At 37.1% G+C, this 21,301-nt stretch overlaps 2 protein-coding genes across 3 annotated transcripts in view; one reads left to right on the forward strand and one right to left on the reverse strand.

Annotated features, from left to right (window-relative positions):
- Positions 1 to 5,747, forward strand: part of RSPH4A (radial spoke head 4 homolog A) — a 12,506-nt gene extending 6,759 nt beyond the window's left edge. The window contains exons 3-6 of one of the 2 annotated variants that reach the window (XM_008067825.1): positions 529 to 1,269; positions 2,709 to 2,859; positions 3,863 to 3,980; positions 5,242 to 5,747. In XM_008067825.1, the coding sequence (XP_008066016.1) occupies positions 529 to 1,269; positions 2,709 to 2,859; positions 3,863 to 3,980; positions 5,242 to 5,479 (1,248 nt within the window). In that variant the 3' untranslated portion in view covers positions 5,480 to 5,747. The remainder of the gene's footprint in view (positions 1 to 528; positions 1,270 to 2,708; positions 2,860 to 3,862; positions 3,981 to 5,241) is intronic. The other variant, XR_002482528.1, reaches the window with a different exon arrangement.
- Positions 5,748 to 7,541: 1,794 nt separating this feature from the next.
- Positions 7,542 to 21,301, reverse strand: part of ZUFSP (zinc finger with UFM1 specific peptidase domain) — a 25,024-nt gene continuing 11,264 nt past the window's right edge. Inside the window, exons 6-10 of the mRNA XM_008067826.1 lie at positions 15,927 to 16,115; positions 15,477 to 15,642; positions 12,044 to 12,195; positions 10,832 to 11,052; positions 7,542 to 7,797 (exon numbers count right to left, since the gene is read on the reverse strand). Of these exons, the coding sequence (XP_008066017.1) occupies positions 7,750 to 7,797; positions 10,832 to 11,052; positions 12,044 to 12,195; positions 15,477 to 15,642; positions 15,927 to 16,115 (776 nt within the window). The 3' untranslated portion in view covers positions 7,542 to 7,749. The remainder of the gene's footprint in view (positions 7,798 to 10,831; positions 11,053 to 12,043; positions 12,196 to 15,476; positions 15,643 to 15,926; positions 16,116 to 21,301) is intronic.

The following is a 21,301-nucleotide window of genomic DNA, read 5'->3' on the forward strand; positions in this document are numbered from 1 at the left end:
AATCCACTCACCTCAGCCTCCCAAAATGCGGGATTACAGGCTGAGCCACCAAGCCCAGCTCTATATTGATTTTTATTTACCCTGTGTATACTCATGTATTTATTAAATATTTAATATTTTAATATGGTAATATAGGCATATATGAAACCATTTTTTTTCTAAATATGTGTGTACATAAGTTAATTACATCTTATTTTAGGATACTAGGGGAATCCCAAATAGTTATTATAAAACAGGGATATTTAATTTTTATGATTACTATTAAGTATTTATTAAATTCACTCTAAGATACACACATAAAACAAGGTAGCTATTATAATATATTAGTGAGTATAAAGAAGCTACATTTATAAGTAATGAGGTATGAATTAAAATCAGGAATTATCATAGTTTGATTTAAATCTTGAAAGAAATGTTGAATGAGTGGTGGAGAGAAGAATAGGGCTAGTAAAAAGATGTATTAAAAAGAAAAGGGAAGCAAGCATTCACCTTACTGATGAGATTTTAATCACAGCATGTGTTTTTCAGGCCGAAAACTCTCTTCCAAATGTAATGGAGTCAGCTTTTTATTTTGAACAAGCTGGAGTTGGTTTGGGCACAGATGAGACTTTCCGCATATTGCTTGCCCTCAAGCAGCTTACTGACACCCACCCAGTCCAAAGATGCCGCTTCTGGGGCAAGATCTTGGGTCTGGAAAGGAACTATATTGTAGCTGAAGTGGAGTTTCGTGAGGGGGAAGATGAAGAGGAAGTGGAAGAGGAAGATGTAGCTGAAGAGAGGGGCGAGAGAGACAGTGAAGCTGATGGTGACCAGGAGGATGAATTGCCAAAATCCTTTCACAAAGCCCCACAGCCTGTCCCAAAAGAAGAGAGTGGAACAGGTGCCAACAAATATGTCTATTTTGTTTGCAATGAACCTGGAAGACCATGGTTGAAGCTACCCTCGGTTACACCTGCACAAATTGTTATTGCAAGAAAAATCAAGAAATTTTTCACTGGGCAATTGGACGCTCCCATCATCAGCTATCCACCTTTCCCAGGAAACGAGAGCAATTATTTACGAGCACAAATTGCCCGGATTTCAGCAGGAACCCACATTAGTCCTCTAGGATTCTATCAGTTTGGTGAAGAGGAAGGGGAAGAGGAGGAAGAGGTGGAGGGTGGACGAGGTGGCTTTGAGGAAAACCCTGATTTTGAAGGCCTCCATGTGACTGATCTGGTGGAATCCCTCTCCAATTGGGTTCATCACTCTCAGCATATTCTCTCTCAGGTAAGGGCTTTACTGCTCTCGATCTGTCAGCCAATTAGCAGACTCATTAAATTGTCCCTACACTGCACAAAGATATACAAAATGAAGGCCTTTGAACTACAGACAGGGAGCATTAAAAACACATATAATTGCCAGGGCCTCAGGGATATTCAAGCAGATTTTTATTTTGAAATGGAAAATAAAGCAAATATTTCTAAGGAGTATTTAGTAGGTGATGTATTTATGTATATGCTTGTGTTCTGAAATCATTCAGTTTTTTATATATTAAATATAGATGGGTGCATTGATTTTGGAAACAGTTCTTTTATCTCCATTCTATTGGGCTGATGCATAAATTTGTAGCGTTTCTCACTTGCCCATGGAATGCAAATGGTGCACAATGGTTGACTGGTCACAGTTCATCACATTTGCTAATCCTTGGGTCGACTGACCTGGACCATGGTGGATTAGACGGTCATGTGTAAACGGTCCTCATCAAAGCCTGACGGTCTTCCTGAACGTGGAGAAGAACTCAGGTCAAATTGGCCCTCTTTGAGAGGACAAAGCCATCTTCTTGCCACGCTTTTCCCGATGGCATTCTCCCCTGGACATGGCACAAATGTTTCCAGCCTTGACTCTTCTAAGAAATGCACACAGAAGAACATGGAGGAAGGGTTTTTTTTTCCCACTTGACACTCCGTCTTCTTTATCCCACAAATGGCACCAACTTTCTTCAAGTCTGCACAATGCAAGGCGTTTTCACAAGCACAGCATTGTCACTCCAAATGACAAACTCCCAACACCACTGTGTTGCCATGCCGAAAACAAATACTACAAACTTAGACATCAGCCTAAGTTTGTGGAGTTTTTAATGCCACAAACAATAAAGGATTACAACAAAAACAAAACCCAAGCAAGCAGTTGCTATATAGCATATACAGCACCCATTGTGTGAGGTGCTGTTAATAGCACTGTATATGCATATGTGTGGTATTATACATATTATAGGCATATCTTATTTAATTTTCACAATAACCCTATAAAGAGTTACTATTCTTATCCTTATTTTTATAGAATAGTATGTTACCACATATAAAGTTGTATGGTTAATAACAACCACCATTGTAATAGCTTTACCTTGCTCATGTAAATTATTGACTACAAACCAGTAAAATGCATTCTAACCTTTTCCACTAAGGTTTTGTTAATTTTAAAAAATATAAGTGAAACTTTAAGTTTTATAACTTCAAGAAGTTGACAAACTCTTTAAAAAAATAGTGGAATCTTTTCCTTGAGACAAGCTTGAGTGAAATAGCACTGGGAAAATATATGTAGAATGAATGAATGATTAAATTCCCACCTGGTGAAACCTCATTCTGATAATTGCTTTAATCCAAACGAATATGCAGAAATGTTAAGGTCCTCATTAGACTGCTAAATTGTGCCACCTTCATTCCCAGGGTCGCTGTCATTGGTTCAACCCCATACCAAAAAATGAGGAAGAAGAAGAGGAAGAAGATGAACAAAAAGAAGAAGAAAAAGTAGAAGAGCCTGACTACATAGAACAGGAAGTGGGACCTCCTCTCCTGACACCAATCTCTGAAGATTTAGGTTATTTAACATAACTATCACACACACAATCACACAACATCGTGGTATACTATGGGCATTACATAGTAAATACATGAATTGGAAGTCTCTAGACAGTGAGCAGGGTGGCTCAGGTTTCATGCTTCCCCTTCATGTGTTCTGAGGTAAAGAATGTGGCGGCTGGGCAGGCGTGGTGGCTCAGCCTGTAATCCCAGCACTTTGGCAGGCCGAAGGGAGAGGATTGCCTGAGCCTGGGAGTTCGAAATCAGCCTGGGCAACTTGGTGAGATCTCATCTCTACAATAAATCACAAAAATTAGTGGGTGTGGTGGCATGCATCTGTAGTTCTAGCTACTTGGAAGGCTGAGGCAGAAGGATCACCTGAGCACAACAGGCCGAGAGTGAGACTCCGACTAAAAACAAACAAACAAACAAACAAACAAAAAAATGTGGTGGCCACGCCAGCATCCTTCGACCAAGGGTGAAGGAATGGTGCAGCGAAGAAGTATAAATGGGTTGTAGCTCTTCCTAAAAATGCTGAGTTGTGTTGTTTCATCCTTGTCTTTTTGTATGCAGACGACAAACAAATGGCATAGTCATAGCAAAGTATCACATGTAGTCCTGGCGTTTGCTAAATTGACTCTTGTCCCATGTTCTTGTTTCTTCCTCTTCAGTTTTGGATTATTTGTGCTCACAACCCTTGATCTTTTTCATAATAATGATCTGACCTTTCCTTTGGTCATCAAATATTTACTCTCCTACTACACAAGCCTCTTCTCCCTTAACAAAAACTTCTTGTCTCTGTTGCAAAAATGGAGATATATATTTCAAATGTTGTTATTCCAAAACGTTCATAAAATACTTTTCTGATTTTGTTAAGTTGTTGAGGTTTTAACTTTCTATATCAAATGTGTGTATGTGTGTATGCACACGTGTATGAAGACTTATAAAAATAGCCTCCCTATTGCACAGAAGATTCTTGTCTATTTAGGTGCTCAGCTTTTGAATATTTCTTTGGTTTTCAGAAATTGAGAATATGCCCCCTTGGACACCACGGCTGGCCTCCAATCTTATTCCACAGTATGCGATAGCAGTCCTTCGATCCAACCTTTGGCCTGGAGCATATGCCTTTTCAAATGGCAAGTGAGTATCTGACCATGTGACTATATATGACATAAATCTGGAAGTTATAAATTATCACTGGAGTGTTAAGCTACTATTGTTTTAACTCATCTTTGGCATATTAGGTGTTTGTGGCATACAATTAATAAAATAACATTGGTATTATACAGTAAAGCACCAAGTTCAAGACATTAGAGTAATTCAGACTTCTACCCTTTCATCTTAATTATCCAATTAATTGAAATAAGATATAGTTTTTCATCTATTATTATTTGGGTAATTGACTTATTCATTTAGTAGATTGTGGAAGTAATTCTAAGCAGTGTTTAGTTTAAATTAATCTTACTTTTTGTTAGAGTTTGATAAAAGATCATTACAAGTATGCTTTACATAGGTGATCACTTTCAAAGGAATTGGAATCAAGAGGATACCCAGATCCCCTATTCCTCACCTAGAATACACTTCCATTTGCCTTATGTTTCTGTTTCTTTCCTAGTAACCCAGTGTCAGAAGCTTAGCTGAGCTGGAGAGAGCTGAGCTGCCAGGTTTTAGAGCAGCCGTTAAAGTAACAACAGCCAGAAATGAGTTGAGCCTTTGGTCACTGACTGTGATGGGGTGAGCAAGAGAAAGTGTTGACTTTCCCATGGAATGGCACACCCATGTGGGGTTGGCGCAGAGTGGATGTCACAGATGTGGCAGTCCTGGGTCATCTTACTGACAAGCAAGCTCCCAGGCTCCCATGGTTTTAGGGACCTAGAGACAGGAGGAGGGCAGAAGGGGTAGAGTGGAAGAGTGCTGAGCACAGAGTGTAAATGGCGTAAGGAGGTGCTGTAAGGCTCGTTTTCTGGATGCTCTAGACGAGGGTACCTGGGAGTGGAAGCGTCTGGGCCAGGGATGCAAGCACATGACGTGCATTGTCAGCCAGAGGGCCAGTGTCCCCGACTGTACCTTCCCTTAGAAGCAAAGCATGGACTGGCAGTTTTTTAAATCTTTGTGGAAGGTATCAACTTTTTTCTTTCCTGAAAATTGAATATACCTTTACTTGTGGTCTAAGGGTAGGGTACATTTTGACAGTGTCTAGCCCCTTGGTTTTCTTAACCAGTGTAAAGTTTGGATCAAAAGAATTCTCTGAGGTAGAAGAATTATCGAGGAATACGTCACTTCTAGCATTTTAAATGTACTGCTTTTTAAAATTATGGGACTATGATGCTGTTAAGTACTTTATTATTACAGTATGGTCAATTGTTTTGAGAAATTATATAATGATTTTTTTTTCTTAAAGAAAGTTTGAAAATCTCTACATAGGCTGGGGTCATAAGTATAGTCCAGACAATTATACACCCCCAGTTCCACCACCAGTTTACCAAGAATATCCCAGCAGACCAGAAATCACAGAAATGGATGACCCCAGTGTGGAAGAGGAGCAGGCTTTCAGGGCTGCACAAGAAGCAGTTCTACTTGCAGCTGAGAATGAAGAAACTGAGGAAGATGAAGATGAGGAAGATGATTATGAAGAATAAGCACAGAATTAGCTGTTTTATGTGGCATGATACACACGTACCCTTTATGTGGGACTGATTTTATGTGTATATATAGATATACATACACATCTGCTAATACAAGAAATTGTTCATCTGTAAAATGTCATTATTGAAAATATCAAACTTACAATTTCACATTCTATTAAATGTGTATAGAAAGATGTCTAATAGAGGCTAAAGTGACATTGTCAAGTCACTTTCTGATGGTTGTGGATAATGAAATATATATTTGTGTATTCTTGTTTTACAAAGGTCTCAGCTTTAATTTCTAATTTGGCAGATGTTGAATATGACCCTTAGAAGCTACCTGCAAACTTCCACGCTTTGCAAGAGTAAAAGGACATATAGACAAGAAGTACTGACAGTCACTGAGCTGGAGCACGATTCTTAAGCCTTTGGAATTGCCTAGTTAGGCTTGTGATATGGTGTGCAAATACTGTGTATATGTTCATTCTTTCCCCCGGTCAAAAACTGCAGGCTCAAATTTTAACCCTTTTGTTACTTCTTACAAAGCTTTCTCTATCAAGCAGTCCTATGGATGCTTTAAAAATTTTTTTTATTAAAGCTTTCTTAATCTGACTCCTCTTTCATCCTGTAGAAACTGATCTGAACTGATTTAGGGGAAATGATTTGCACAGATGGTTACCTGAGGATATCCAGACTTCAGACTTATACCACTGTTTCCCCAAAACATTATTTCCTTTCATTAAAAAAGCATTTTCTTTTTTCTTTTTGAGTTGGAGTTTCACTCCGTCACCCAGACTGGAGTGCAGTGGCACGCTCCCAGCCACCGCAGCCTTGACCTGCTGTGCTCTGGCGATCCTTCCGCCTCAGCCTTTCAAACAGCCGGAACTACAGCTGTGCGCTACCAAGCCTGGCTAGTTTTTGATTTATTGTAGAGACATGGTCTCACCAAGTTGCCTAGGTGGGTCTTGAACCCCTGGCTTAGGCAGTCCACTTGCTTCAGACTCCCAAATTGCTGGGATTACAGGCTGAGTCACCGAGTCCGACCAAAAAGTATTTTCAAGTCTTAAATTTACCAGACAACCTGTAGCTATGACTACGATCCCAGCACTCCTCCTGAAATCATTGTGCTTTCATTGGAAGGGATACAAAATTATAGATGGCAATTTAGCAAGTATCAAGACAAATGTTACAGTGTACCATAGAACAGTACTTCTCAAATTCTATGGTAAAGGACCAATTAAAAAAAAATTTCAATCCATTGCTGTTATTTTTGTAAAAGCAAATAAAATGACCCAGCAATTCTCAATTTCTGTACTTATCTGGCAGTTTGCAGATCTCCAAGTTACACTTTGAGCAATACAGCTGTCAAGCACTTAGAAAGTGCATTTAACCCAGACTTGAGCAGGTGAAGTGACATTTTTGAGAGCCACCATGTGGCATGCTACGGGAAAGGGTTGCAGGCAACACTAACTGCATTTTGGCAAAGGACTTTCGCTGAAGATTGAAACTTCAATTGCAAGACACGGAGAGAGACGAGCCTAGAGGTAAGAAGCGCTAGATTGTATAGCAAGTGTGGACTTTACCAGTGAAAAACGAAGAGGATTAAACTAGAAAGGTACACAAACACATCTGTATTTTGGAGTTTTGGCTTCAGTGTGGAAGCTGGATGTCAGGGAATCAAGACCTGAGACAGAGAAACCGGTCAGTGGGTTATCATATTACCTAGGAAGAAACAATGGTGTCATGAAATAGGTCAGCTCCATGGGATATAAAGCAGAAATGGTTACCGGGCTGCAAGACAAACAGAGCAACAAGAGCTTGCATGTGGGATGGCCAAGGCTCATACTGACCACAGTCATCTCCTTGGGCAAATTACCATCCTCTCAAAAGTCTTAACTTCTTCCTGGAGGTAGCAATACTACTTGTCTCACAGAACTATTTTTAAGATTAAACTAGTTAATTTATGTAAACTCCTAAGAGTACATAACACGAGCAAGGACCCAATGCATATTAGTTAATGGCTATAATACAAAACCGGTTTCTGAAATAGGAATAAGAAAAGAAATACAAAACCTACATTGCAAACAAGATAGTTTATTGAAATAATTACTAAACAATGAAGGATTACAGGTATAATTTAATTAACATAGACATTTTAGAAATCAAATTATATGCTGAGTACTTAGAGAATTCACAGATTCGTAAGTTGTATTAAGGAGTTCAATATCTAAATTTAGAAAACAAATTACAGTTCCCAATCACTGCAATGCTTAATTAATCCTTCAAGGAATCTTCTCGGCTGTAAAGACTTGAGAAGCTTGTCTCCTGGCCTTGAAGATAAATGTAAAAAAATATGATTAATTGTAAACTAGAAGTCAATTAATTAGAATATATTATCATTCTAATAGAAAAAATTTAGAGTTTTTTATTTCAAAATAATAATGAAAAGTCCTAAAGAATAATTATAGTCCTAAACTTCTGAAATTAGGAATAGACATTTTAAAGCCAAGCCATAAAAAAGTGAAAATTCCAGATAAAGACAAAACAAAATAAATAGGAAATGCCATTTTTTTCACAGAATAATTAAAAGTAAAATGCTGGCTCAAAGTCAGGGACAGACAGAGAGACACAGAGAAGGCACTAACAAAGGGCAGGCAAGAAGTTCCCTTTAATGAGATTACCCTCATTATGGCCTTAAAAATGTCACTTCAAAAAACTCAATGTTTGTGCTATTTTCACAACTTGAGCCCTAATCAAGATGCACTAAACCAAGCTAAATTAAAGCAAAGTCACAATGAGGGGACAAAGGCAATACAATGCGAAGGAAGCAGGGAGGTAATTTAACAACTGCATGTCAGATGAGAAAAGAATGGAGGATAATGGCTGCCACAGAACTCTGCAGTCATTATTAAATTAGAACTGCATCAGGGGACATTTTCCAAATGAAATCCCTTCACTTAAACAAGTGCCCAACATCTATTACAGGGTCTGGAATTAGTAGATACTCTAAATATTTATAGAAGAAATGTTTTGTAGTAATTATAAGAGAGTTGCCAGCATAAAAAAGTTATTTTGAAAACCAATCACTATATTTAAATAATAGCTGCATGACTATTAAAATATCAGAAATAAGTCCAAATATGAAGAACAAAACATAAAATGTAGCTGTAAATATCTACATTTTGGGATACTGTAAAATATCAAATTTGTTTTTAATCCTATAATTTAAAAAATGTAGTTACTGCTTAGAAGAAAACAGACATTTTAAAAATGAATTATAAAAACATGAAATAAAAATAAAATCATTCCTTTGTATTAAAGCTGCAGACTTCTGATGATCTGCAAAACAATTGGTACATCAGTATTTGCTGACTTCCTACAGTACATAAAGTACTGTTACAAAGGACAGAATAACTATAAGACACAGATGCTGAAAAAAAAACCTGAGAAAAGACAAAGGCTTGAAGGCAATAGACAAAAACAATGGCTACGTTAAACTTGTAAGATTATACTGTTTTCATTTTTCAAAATGTATTATCTTTTCAAAAATAAATGTGAAATTGTTCATAGAAAAGCTCAGCAAACATGATGCTATGAGGCTTTGGTCCTTACAGAAGAGGCAGTATTGGGCAGGGCTCTAAATGCAACTGCCTATATTGGAATCCTGACTGCTACTCAGGAGCAACGTGGCTGGGGAACAGAACAACTTCTCTATGCCTCAGCATCCTCGCCTGTGAAATGAGAATAACTATAGCCTCTACCTTACAGGGAAAGGTGTGGATTAAATCAGTTAATATAGGTAAAGTACTTAGGATATGTGCTTGAGTTCTTACGTCAAAGTGTTATTTTTATCTACTATAATTATAATCATAATATACTTATTATTCCTTTTCTTCCTGGCAGTAGTGTACACTGCTAGCCAAGTTATGATTCTTATAGTTAAGACAAAGCTACTGTTCATGACTCAAAAAAGCTGGAACAGCATCAGATGCAGTATAAGAAGTCCACTTTTACCATTCTAATTCCACCAATGACTCAGTTTCTACAACCAGGAAGATAACAACTAACTAAAATGTTCAGCTAGACTCTATGAAACTATTTAACACCTATGCCCTCAAAAGGTATGTATACAGCCAGGTACAGTGGCTCATGCCTGTGATCCCAGCACTTGGAGACGCCAAGGCAAGAGGATCGCTTGCGCTCAGAAGTTCAAGACCAGATTGGGCAACATAGCAAGTCCTCATCTCTACAAAAAAAAAACAAAACACCAAAAAAAAAATTAGCTGGGTATGGTTATGTGCACCTGTAGTCTCAGCTACTTGTGGCTGAGATGGAAGAATCTCCTGAGCCCAGGAGCTTGGGGCTATGATGAGCTGTGATTGTGCCACTGTACTCCAGCCTAGGTAACAGAGACCCCAACTCAAAAAAAGAAAGTTATGTGTAGAATAGTGAGCAAGCTTCTTTGTATTTCAAAGTAATTAAAATGAACCTCTAGCTTTATCTGGCCAATTTAATGACAGGATAAAAAACAGTGAATGCTAATGTTGGTATTTAGTCACTGCAAACACATCTTTTAATGTATCATAATTGAACTGAAGATGCTCTTAAACAATCCTTACCTTTATACACCATGTTAGGCAGCTAAAAAGGTTACTCTAGCTCTGTCTCTCATTTCAACAATTGAAGTCCTTCCCTGATGACCCTATTATCCTCCACAACTGCTCCTCTCTAGTCCTCTGTCTCTCTCTTTAGAGGAAATACATCAGTGTGAAGTACTCAAACAGGGGCACTGCTTCCTTAAGATTCCAGGGCTTGTGCACTTTCTAGACCTGAGGTGCTATCAGATAGCTTCATCTCATGCCAAGTAGAAATTTTTCAATTCCTAGAAATTTTTCTATCATATTCTACTCATCATTTAACTGCAAGGGATAAACACAGAGGCAACGCTAACACATTTAAATTCTAAGTGTGTACATCCACCAAGCCCAAGTACATAAATAGCCTCGGGAACCCCAAGAACCACGTTTAATAAACCACAATTTTAAGACCAGTATGAGTTAGATCTCTAGATTAAGTTAGGTTTTCTTACCATAGGGTAGTCATTATTCATCACTCATCTGACATTGAAAAATACACTTGAAAATTATAAAATTAAACATTTGTATGAGGTTCTTAGTACTTGAAGGCCATTAGGTACCGTTTCAAGTTTAAAGATGTCTATTCCAGATATTAGAAAACATAAAACAAAATATCTTTGCAAAATTAATGAAACAGAATGTGGTGCTAGGAGATACAAAGTGGTGATATTGATTTTAGACTTTTAAGTTCAACCCAATCAAGCTTCTCCTAGAAACAGATACTTACAACTTTCTCCTCTGGGGAAAGTGCGCCCTCTGCTGCCAATATCTGGTATTGCTTATGTTTTAAATTTCCCACAGACTTCCGGAGTTGCTTGAGACTGCTAGCCTCTATGTCTTGCTTTAATAGTTTCTGCATTTCTCGAGAAGAACACCCAGGATCAAATATCAGTAAACATAATGTTCTGTTTTTCCTCTCTTCAATTCCAACAACAGTTCGACTATGACCTATCAAAAGAGAACAAAATGGCCATATTTATACATATGTATGTCATCTCAGCTATACAGTCTCTCTGTATACAGTGTGTGAACATGTGTGCTTGGAATATAAATAGAGTCAGTCTCTCTGAAGGGTATGTATCGGAGGTCTCCTAAGACAAAGGAGTATAGCCCTCCTTCAGTTCTCTCCTAAGACATAAGAGTTTAGGTCTATTTCAGTTACCTTTTCTTCAACTTTAGTTTTCTAAAGCCTTCTTTACAAAAACTGCTTCCACTCTGCCATATATTTTATTTTTCCTTTCCTAATTCATTGATCTATCTTATCCAAATTATTTCAAATGAAAGGATTTGAAACTTGCCTATTCTAGAATAAAAACATTCATGGACCAAAAGGTAAACAAAAGTAGAAGTATATGATCATATACAGTAGAGTATCAATGGGGAGGGCTTAGTCTCTTATAGTTTGTATTCCTAGACATGTCCTAACATTTACTTCTCTTTATTCCTGTCAATTCAAATCATTTAAAATTTACTATGTGCCAGGTACTATTCCAGGAAGTAAGGTATACAACATTTTACGAAACAGACAAACGTGCCTGCCTTCATGGAGCTTATATTCTAACAGAGACACTCTACAAACAAGGCAAATAAATCAAGAAAATGCCAGTGGTGGGAGGTTGGGATAATGAGTTGTACTCTAAAATGAGGTGAGGTCAGGGAAGGCCTCCCACAAATGGCATCTGGGTAAGACCTAAGAGAGTAAGGGATGAATAATAAGGATGAGTGAACCAGAAAAAGAAGACAGTCAGTGCAAAAGGCCCCAAAGACACAGGAATATCATCATTCACTACTCAAGAAGGGACTGTGCTGACAAAGTGACTCTGGAAATCAGACAGCTAATGTCACGACTCCTCCCCCAGTATCAGAATCTTAATTCTCCTAAAGCAATAAAGAACTTGTCATCTTATAAATAACACTGTAATCTATGCATTATACTAACCTTGATGTTGAAGATAGATAGGAGGTTTGTATGTACACACTACCTTTGGACTCCCTTCCCTCTCTGAGGAATAATAGTTCAATATCCACTCAAATAAGCGAGGGTGCGTACCCAAAGGACCAGTCGACTTGTGAAAATCTACAATACGGCACCTATTAAAAATTAACAAAATAGGTTATTTAGAGAATATCTTAAAATATTTTCATCAATGCAGTTATCAAATACAACAAATTCTAAGTTTAGAACTAATTTTATCCAGCCATTACTCTCTAAAGGAAGAAAAAGAAAATAAAACAATATTTTGTTATTTATCTGGAAAACTATCATTTTTGTGGGGGAAATAACTATTTAAATAACTATTCATAATAAGGTTGATGACTAACCTAAATGTCACAAACATTTTATGACATAAAATTTCCATGAATAGTAAATGAGGACTATACTTTTAAAAAATCATCTACGTATAATCTGGGACACAGCTTTTATTCTAGTTTCTAACCTTGATGACCAGTTAGAAGCTGATTTCCGCCATTGCCTTGCTAAACTCTGGTGTAGCCATGTGCTCATACTTCCGGCTTTAGCCCCCCTCCCCTACCTTGGAGAGGTGACTTTCTCTCTCTCTCTCTCTCTCTCTCTCCTCTCTCTCTACCTCTCTCTCTCCCTCCCTCCCTCTCTCTCTAATTTACTTTTTAAAGAACTATATTTTCTAATCTAAAAAAAATCTGATTTCTGATTTTAATTCCTAAAGCAATCTGTGTATATAAAAAAAATCCTGAATAATTTTCCTGTCAGTTCTCTCAAATTTCAATAACAGACAAAAATATTTGTAAAGATCATAGAAAAATATGTGTGCTTCCTTCAAGAGGGAGTTACCCTTGAATAAACAAGGTTTTTTTAAACCAGAAGTACAACCAAAAGCATTTGACAGCTTTATTATCCCTTTAAACTATAGCACACACATCCTGTCCTTGTCTCTCTTAGCAATAAAACTGCCAAAACAACTAAATTGTAATGACTATTAACTCAGCCTCAGCAAATTTAATGCCAATAACTTGTAACTGATTACTAAGCTTTAAATGCTCAGATGAACTTCTAGATAAATTGTTTAGAAGTAGAAAGAGTGTTTTAGGGTTAGCAGTTTGACTGCATGTTTGGATTTATAATATTGAACAGTACCCTACAGAGTATATAATTCATATAGAAAGTGAAAAAAAGACATCAAAATAACTGGTAAACAAACTCAGTATATATTAATAAAGCTTTACTAAACTATGTACCACAAAAGAAGTTGGGTATGTGAGACATTTTAGAAGATAATTTTCCTTTCCTTAAGAATTACTTAGGCCGGGTACAGTGGCTCATGCCTGTAACCCTAGCACTTTGGGAGGCTGAGGTAAAAGGATCGCTTGAGCTAAGGAGTTCAAGACCAGCCTGGGCAACACCGTGAGACCTCATTACTACAAAAAAAAATTAGCTAATTGTGGTGGTGCATGCCTGTAGTCCCAGCTACTCAGGAAGTAATGCAGGAGGACAGCTGTGGTAGCCATGATCGCGCCACTGCACTCCAGCCTGGGCAGTAGAGTGAGAGACCCTGACTAAAAAAAAAGTTTATTTTTTAAAAAAGGATCACTTCAAAGCTCAGAGCATGGTGTAAACAGACTGGCGAAAAGAGGAAAAAGCAGAAATACATTTAGAGACATTAAAATAGTTTCCATTAAACATGATCACAGACAGGCATTTTCCTCTTGAAAGCCCAGCATTAATACTGAAGGAAAAAAAGGACTTAAACACCCGAAGAGAGAAAAAAAAAAGAGGACATATAGGAAAAGACCACACATTTTTTGAAAATAGGAAGTAGGACCCAGGACACATAAAAGCGAATGAAAGAAAACAGAAACCAGATGTCTCAAAATCACAGAAAGGCTGGAAGCTTAGAGGCCTCAAGTGTGAGAAGAGTAAAGTTGAAAATTAAATTACCCCTTATAATCAAAAACATAATTGTTAGAATAAAAATTTCAATAGAGTAGCTGGGAGATAAAGTTGAGTAAATCTAGAAATTAAAACAAAAAGCAAAGATAAAGAAAATGAGAGGCATGCCAAATTCAGAACGTAAAGAAGTCCAGTGGCCAAGTAACAGAAGCCCCAGAAAGAAAAGTGGAAGAATCCTAATGATTAAACAAAAGCTAACTGCTGAAGTCCTGCTGTGTGACAGTCACAATTCTAAGCACTTTATTATCTCATATTTAACCATCACTATAACTCTATGAAAGTTACATATTGATATCATCTTTTATTAGTGGTAGAACTACCATACAGATAAGTTAAGCCATTCAGTTATAAAGGGGAAAGCTAGAACCAAGTCTGATTCCAAAGTTCCAAGCTCTTGAACACTATACCAACTGAGACCTTACAACTCACAACTCCAGATTCAGAGGGGAAAATACATGCCCAACATGATGAATCAAAGCCCCACACCCCAAGAAGAAATTTCATAATATGCGGGCTAAGGAAAGGTCTGAAAAACTTCTAGGGAAAACAAGTAGCTTATATTTAAAATGATCAAGTAGATAACTGGTTGTACATTAAAAATATGAGAATCAGATGACATCTTACCTTCTCAAGATTAATACTGATTACTAGAAGTCAACAGAGTAGAAACTTAATCTGAAAATGATTTTAGAGCCAACAATAACACAGCCACCCCAAACTACCACTTAAGTCATAAGATCTAGGCAACCTTTCTCAGAAAACGAATGAAATACATGCTCAAGCAAAAGGAAGTAATACAAAAAGAAGAAAGACGTGGAAACAGGAGACATCAAGGTCCTGATACAAGAAACCAGTGGAGACATGCTACGGGACAACTTGTGTGAAAGAGACCCAGGCGAGAGCAGAGAGGACAGGAGGTTCCAAGGAGTTATGCAGGAATCGCACGAGAGGCGGAGAGTTTGGAAAAACACGATGCAGTCAGACAGTAAAAAGGGAAAGAAAAGGTGACTACTAAGTGAAGAAGAAATTCAAAAAGCTTTTAGGAAAGGTAATAAAATCCACAGTAAGCAATATTTGCACAATTGTAATGATGTATAAACTCTGACTTCAATAAAAACTGAAATTGAAGCATATTAGAAGGACTGAAGGTGAACAGGGGAAAAATATTTTTAAAAACAACAGACAATATCTAAAACTGATAAACCAAGAAAAAGCTATGAAAACACACTGTTCAAAAACAATGGAAGTGACAGTTGCCTCTGAGAGACAGGATTTGAGAGTAGAGATGAGAATGATATAGGGACTACATTGCTGCTTTTCACTGCTACTTAATTCAGTGCTACTTAATTTTTGAACTATCTCTTTGATTAAAAACAAAATTTAAAAGATAAAAGAAAGCTCCCAGACATGGCAATAACATTCATTTGGGCTTCTGGGTACATACTTTACCCTTAGGGAGGTCAGGAGTGTATATACTTCACATGCTCCAATCCAGGCCTTTGTTCCCTGCAACCTGTTATTAAATTGAGAGGCCCCCTGAGGATCAAAACCTTCCTTCCAGGCATCTTCAATCATGGACTGGATTTTTGGAATGCAAGGAACCGACATACCTAAAATTATACAAGCAAACATGTTACACGACTGTTATTAAAGGAGTGAACAATCTTATTCAGCAGTATATCATATACTATAGAGGAACCCACAATACAGTTTTTAAGGCAGTTATTCCTGACATCTTCTTTTATTTTCTCCTCCTTCAACCAAAATTCACATTTCTTATGTAAACATCCAATCATTTTGTTAATGCTATTAATTGTGCCTGTTATATACTAACGCATTCCATATCACATATATGCTATCACATGACAAGTTCAGAGTACTATATTTCACATACCTTTTAAGCAATCATCATAAGCATCATTTTGCAATAATGATGAAAGTAGCATCTGGAAGTTTCTGTAACCACAACCCCAGCCTTTGTCGCCTAAAGATGAATGAAAGTGATCCACTGCTGTAGAAAGCCACACATGCCTCACATCTGAGGCAGCATTCTGGTAATACCTATGAAGTGCTTCAATAATTCCTAAAGTAGAAGAGATTTAGGAGTTATCATCTTTATATGGCTATCTCACACATTTTTAATATCAACCTTTCCTTCAAGAGTCACCTCTAAATCCTGTAAATTCGAGCATCTCCATCTTTTTAGTTTAATTCATCTTCTTACTTATGGCTAAGATCCATATTTCCTAACATTACCATATTGCTTATTATATTGAATTAAAATTTTTTGCATCGTTCATTTCTTCATCTGCAGGGCCCAGTACATGAAGTACAACTGTTGAATGAATGTTTTTCTTGTTGCTCCATTTTATTAGATACACTGCTGGAGATCACTCAATCCTAATCAATTTACCCCTAACCAAAAAAAAAAAAAAAAAACAACAATAGTTCCCTATTACCTAAAGAATGGCTTTAATCTATGGTGTATAAAGCCCACACCAAGCTATCCTCAGACTTGCCTTTACTCATGCCACTTTTCTTGCCATAATTTTGGCTGTGGCCTAGCCTAACACATTAAACATGATTCTGCCCACGGAGTTTTAATCCATTTTCAGTATTTGCTAAGCACTAAAAAAAAATTTTTTTTTAAATAATTTTTTATTTTAAATATGTGGGGTACAATTCAGGGATAGGTATACAAATGTTCAATCTGCAGGTACTCTTGTTGATGAGATGCCCCCCCCTCTCAGTTTCCCACTACTACCAATCTTCCCCCACCTCCCTCCCCTGGGAGTTTCCCACTACTACTAATCCCTTTCTTATAATATTATGATAATTGTTTAAGGTCTGTTTATGAGTGAGAACATGTGGTACTCAGTTCTTTGTTTCTGTGATAGATCACTCAGTGTTATAAAGTCCATCCAAGTTGCTGTGAAGTTCATAAGTTTGTCCTTCTTTATGGCTGTGTATTATTCCATCATGTATATGTACCACATTTTCTTTATCCAGTCCTCTATTGATGGGCAGCATGGTTGGTTCCATGTTTTTGCTGTTGTGAATAATGCTGCAAGATACATGCATGTGTAGGTATCTTTTTCATTGAGTTCCTCCAGGTATATTACCAGAAGAGGGATTGCGGGTTCATATGAAAGGTCGATTTTTAGATCTTTTAGGAATCACTAAACTATTTTCCACAGAATTTGTACTAGTTTACACTCCCATCAACAGTGTACAAGTGTTCCCTTTTCCCTGCATCCTCTTCAGCATCCGTTGTTTTTTGAGCTAAAACAACATGACAGCCATCCTGACTGCAGTTAGGTGGTGAAGTACTTTTTATACTTTTTACTAAAAGCACTGAGACTAAAAAGACAAACATGACACTATCCCGAAAATCTCATGGACCTGGACTATAGCAAATACTATGCTATGGATAACCAGAATAATCAAAGGAACCAGTAGTCGTAGCTGTGCCTAGCACCATGAAGAACAGAAATAATAGATCATTATAACCATTTCCAAAGAAATTAAAGACATTCAGCAAAAACAGCAATTAAAATGATACAGCTGAGTACTAAATGTTATGGTATGGAATGCATGCGTATGCTTGGAATTCAGAGAAAGATAAATGTGGACTTCAATATCACAGACTTTGATGAAAAGATCAAGATTTGAGACTAGCCAGGCTAAGTGGCTCAGCCTGTAATTCTAGCCCTCTGGCAGACCAAGGGAAGTAGATTCCCTGAGCCCACGGGTTCGAGATCAGCCCAGGGAAACTTGGCGAAATCTCGTCTCTCCAATAAATAAAAAATTAGCAGGGCATGGTAGCCTGTAGTTCTGGCTGCTTGGAAGGCTGAGGAGGAAGGCTTGCCAGAGCCCAGCGGGTCGATGCTGGGATGACTGTGAGTGTGCCACTACACTCCAGCCTGAGCAACAGAGTGAGACTCCAACTCAAAGAAAAAAAAAAGATTTGAGACTACCCTTTAAGAATAAGGGGGGGACACAAAAAAAACCCAGAATTAAATGGTATACATCTAGCATACTTTAGCATATGAATTACATATAAGACCAGGTGCCTCACTGTCTGCGTAACAATGTTTAGCAACATCATGTAACTGCTTTAAGGGGAAATTTCCTTATAATAATTTTTATTTTTATTTATTTTTTTTAGCTTTTAACTTTTTTATTTTAAAGATGTAGGGTACAATTCATAATAATTTTTATTCCTTAGCATCTAAATCTTTTTAGATGTTCTCCAATATAAATCTATCTTTAGTTAAAATTTATTCTACTGTTAAAATTGTAACAAGATTGTAATATACAAATGGAGACCCTCTGAATGACAGCTGCTTCAATTAACACTTGCATAATTAAAATAAAAATGGACTCATGGATATATGAAAATCTATACTACATGGTATTGCAAATATATGGAGAAAATATAGATTCAATAAATGGTAGCAGGATAAACATAATAAGTACTTATGGGTATTGCTATAAACAAGGAGAAAACAGTCAGATCTCTACATTCTTCCTACCCTCCATCTCCCCCTCACACACCTAAATTCCACGTGGATTAAAAATCAAAATATGAAATGCAAAGTATAAATACTTGAAGAAAATATAAAGAATATATAAAATACTTGAAGAAAATATAAAGAAAATATAAAGAATACTTATATATATATAAGTGAATAAGTGATCTCAAAGATGGGGGGTTTCTTAAACAAGACACTTAAGATACAAATAATGAAAAATTTGATTACATTCAAATTTTAAAATTCTGTCTAATTAAAAACGCCACATAGAAAATTTAAATGCAAACCATAGGCCTGAAAAAGATATTTGCATTTCATATAACCAACAAAGGATTAGTATCCTGAATACCTAATGGACTCCCACAAATCAATAAGAAAGACAAACAACCCAACAGAGAATACACAAGGAAGAGAATAGGTAATTCAATCAAGAGAAAACTTACTAAGGAGTAATCAGGGAGATGTGAATTAAAATATGTTATCATCTCATAAATGGCAAAATTAAAAAGTGTCACCATACAATGTATGAGAATACACTGGTATGAATGTAGATTATACCCACTTTGGAAAACAATTCTGCAATAATCTTAACAAAGTTGAAGACTTGCATGCCCTTTAACTTAGCATTCCAGTTCCAGATGCAATACGTGAGAAACTCTTGAAGAAGACCTGTTCATAAATTATAAGAGTAGAAAACTGGAAACAACCTAAATGTCTGTCAACATGAAAACAGAAATAAGCTGTGTATAATTCATGTGAGGAAATATTATACAGCACATTAAAATGAATTAAATTACAGCTACAAGAACCAATGTATTTGAGCAAAACAATTTACAGCATACATAGACAGCATACCATTTATATACAGACTAAACACATATAAAATATTGTATGTTATTTATGGAAATGTACACACATATACAGTAAGAGTGTTAAAGCATGTATGAGACTGGTTAATACAGATTCAATTCAGAATGGTTCCCTCATGGGGAAGAAGGGATTAGAATCAGAGAGTAGGCACAACACAGAGGGCTGAAAACACCCACGAAAGGTTTTACAGCTTTAAAAACCTTTAAGTAAATATGGCAAAACATTAAGATTCAAAAAATCTAAGTGGTGGGTAAAAAACTGTTTCCATAAAAATTTTGTTAATACACTAACAGATATACAAACAAAATAATAAAAACACTACTCATAAAAAAGGCATGTTTTGGAGCAAGGTGGACCTGATTATGAATACTGGCTGGGCCAATAACTAGTTGTGTCACTTGCCTTGGGAAGCCATTAAACCTCTCTAAGTCACAATGACCTTATTCAGAATATGTAACAGTATGCAAGAGGGTGTCTGTTCTGAGTTAAGTGATAAAACACGTACAGAGCTCTTAGAGTCTAAAAATGTATTGAACCACAGAACAGTCACTAGCTGCCTGCAGCTGTTGAGCATTGAAATGCAGCTGGTCCAGAGATGTGCCAGGAAGTATAAACAATGGAACTTGAAGAATGTATAGAGAATGTAAAATATCACAATAGTTTTAATGTTGATTACATGCAAAACAATAATATCATGGGAACATTGGATTTAGGCTTATTAAAATTAATTTCACCTCTTCCTTTTTACATTTTTAATTGGAGTCTCACTCTGTTGCCCAGGCTGGAGTGCAATGGCATGATCACAGCTCACTGTAGCCTCAACCTCCCAAATAGCTGAGACTACAGGTGCATGCTACCACACTCAGTCAAGTTTTTGATTTTTTGTAGAGACGAGGTCTCGCTATATTGCCAAGGTTAGTCTTGAACTCTTGGGCTCAACTCATCTTCCTGTTTCAGTCTCCAAAAGTGCTGAAATTATGGGTGTGAGCCACCATGCCTCGCCTACTTTTTAAAATGTGGATCCAGGAAATTTAAAATTAAATATGCAGCTCACATTATATTTCTATTAGCACTGGTCTAGAAAACGGTTAGCAACCAATAAAAATTTTTTTTAAAGGTTCATTTGTAACCATCAGGTAAATTAACACACTATAAAAATAAGTTATTTCTAGTGAATTATTTACTGTAAAAATAGTTCAGAAGTTTAAAACAACACATTAAAAAAAGTTTTGGCCAGGCACAGTGACTCATGCCTGTAATCTCAGCACTTTGGGAGACCAAGGCAGGAAGACTGCTTGAGCCCAGGAGTTCAAGACCAGCCTAGGTAACATAGCAAGGTCTTGTCTCTACAAAAAAAACAAAAAATTAGCAAGGCGTAGTGGCACATGCCTGTAATGCCAGCTACATGAAAGGCTGAAGCAGAAGGATTGCCTGAGCCCAGGTCAAGGTTGCAGTGAGCCACAATGGCACCACTGCACTCCAGCCTGGGTTACAGAATAAGACCTTGACTCAAAAAAGTAAAAAATAAAATGAGAAAATATTTGAACACAATCTTACCAAAAACTATATAAACCATGGAGCAAGAAAATTAAGCAAAATTCATATGATTCTGAGTACCTCAGCTATGTATGCAATATTAAAATTATGACTGTGAGCTGGGCTGGGTGGCTCAGCCTGTAATCCCGCGCCTTTGGGAGGCTGAGGTGAGTGGATTGCCTGAGCCTGCGGGTTCAAGACCCGCCTGGGCAGCGAGACCTCATCTCTACAATAAATCAAAAAATCAGCCGGACGTGGTAGCGTGCGCCTGTAATTCCGGCTACTTGGAAAGCTGAGGCGGAAGGATCGCTGGAGCCCAGCAGGTCGA

This window comes from Carlito syrichta, unplaced genomic scaffold (assembly GCF_000164805.1).
Source record: "Carlito syrichta isolate Samal-C Ts95f unplaced genomic scaffold, Tarsius_syrichta-2.0.1 Scaffold309783, whole genome shotgun sequence".
Classification (NCBI taxonomy): domain Eukaryota; kingdom Metazoa; phylum Chordata; class Mammalia; order Primates; family Tarsiidae; genus Carlito; species Carlito syrichta.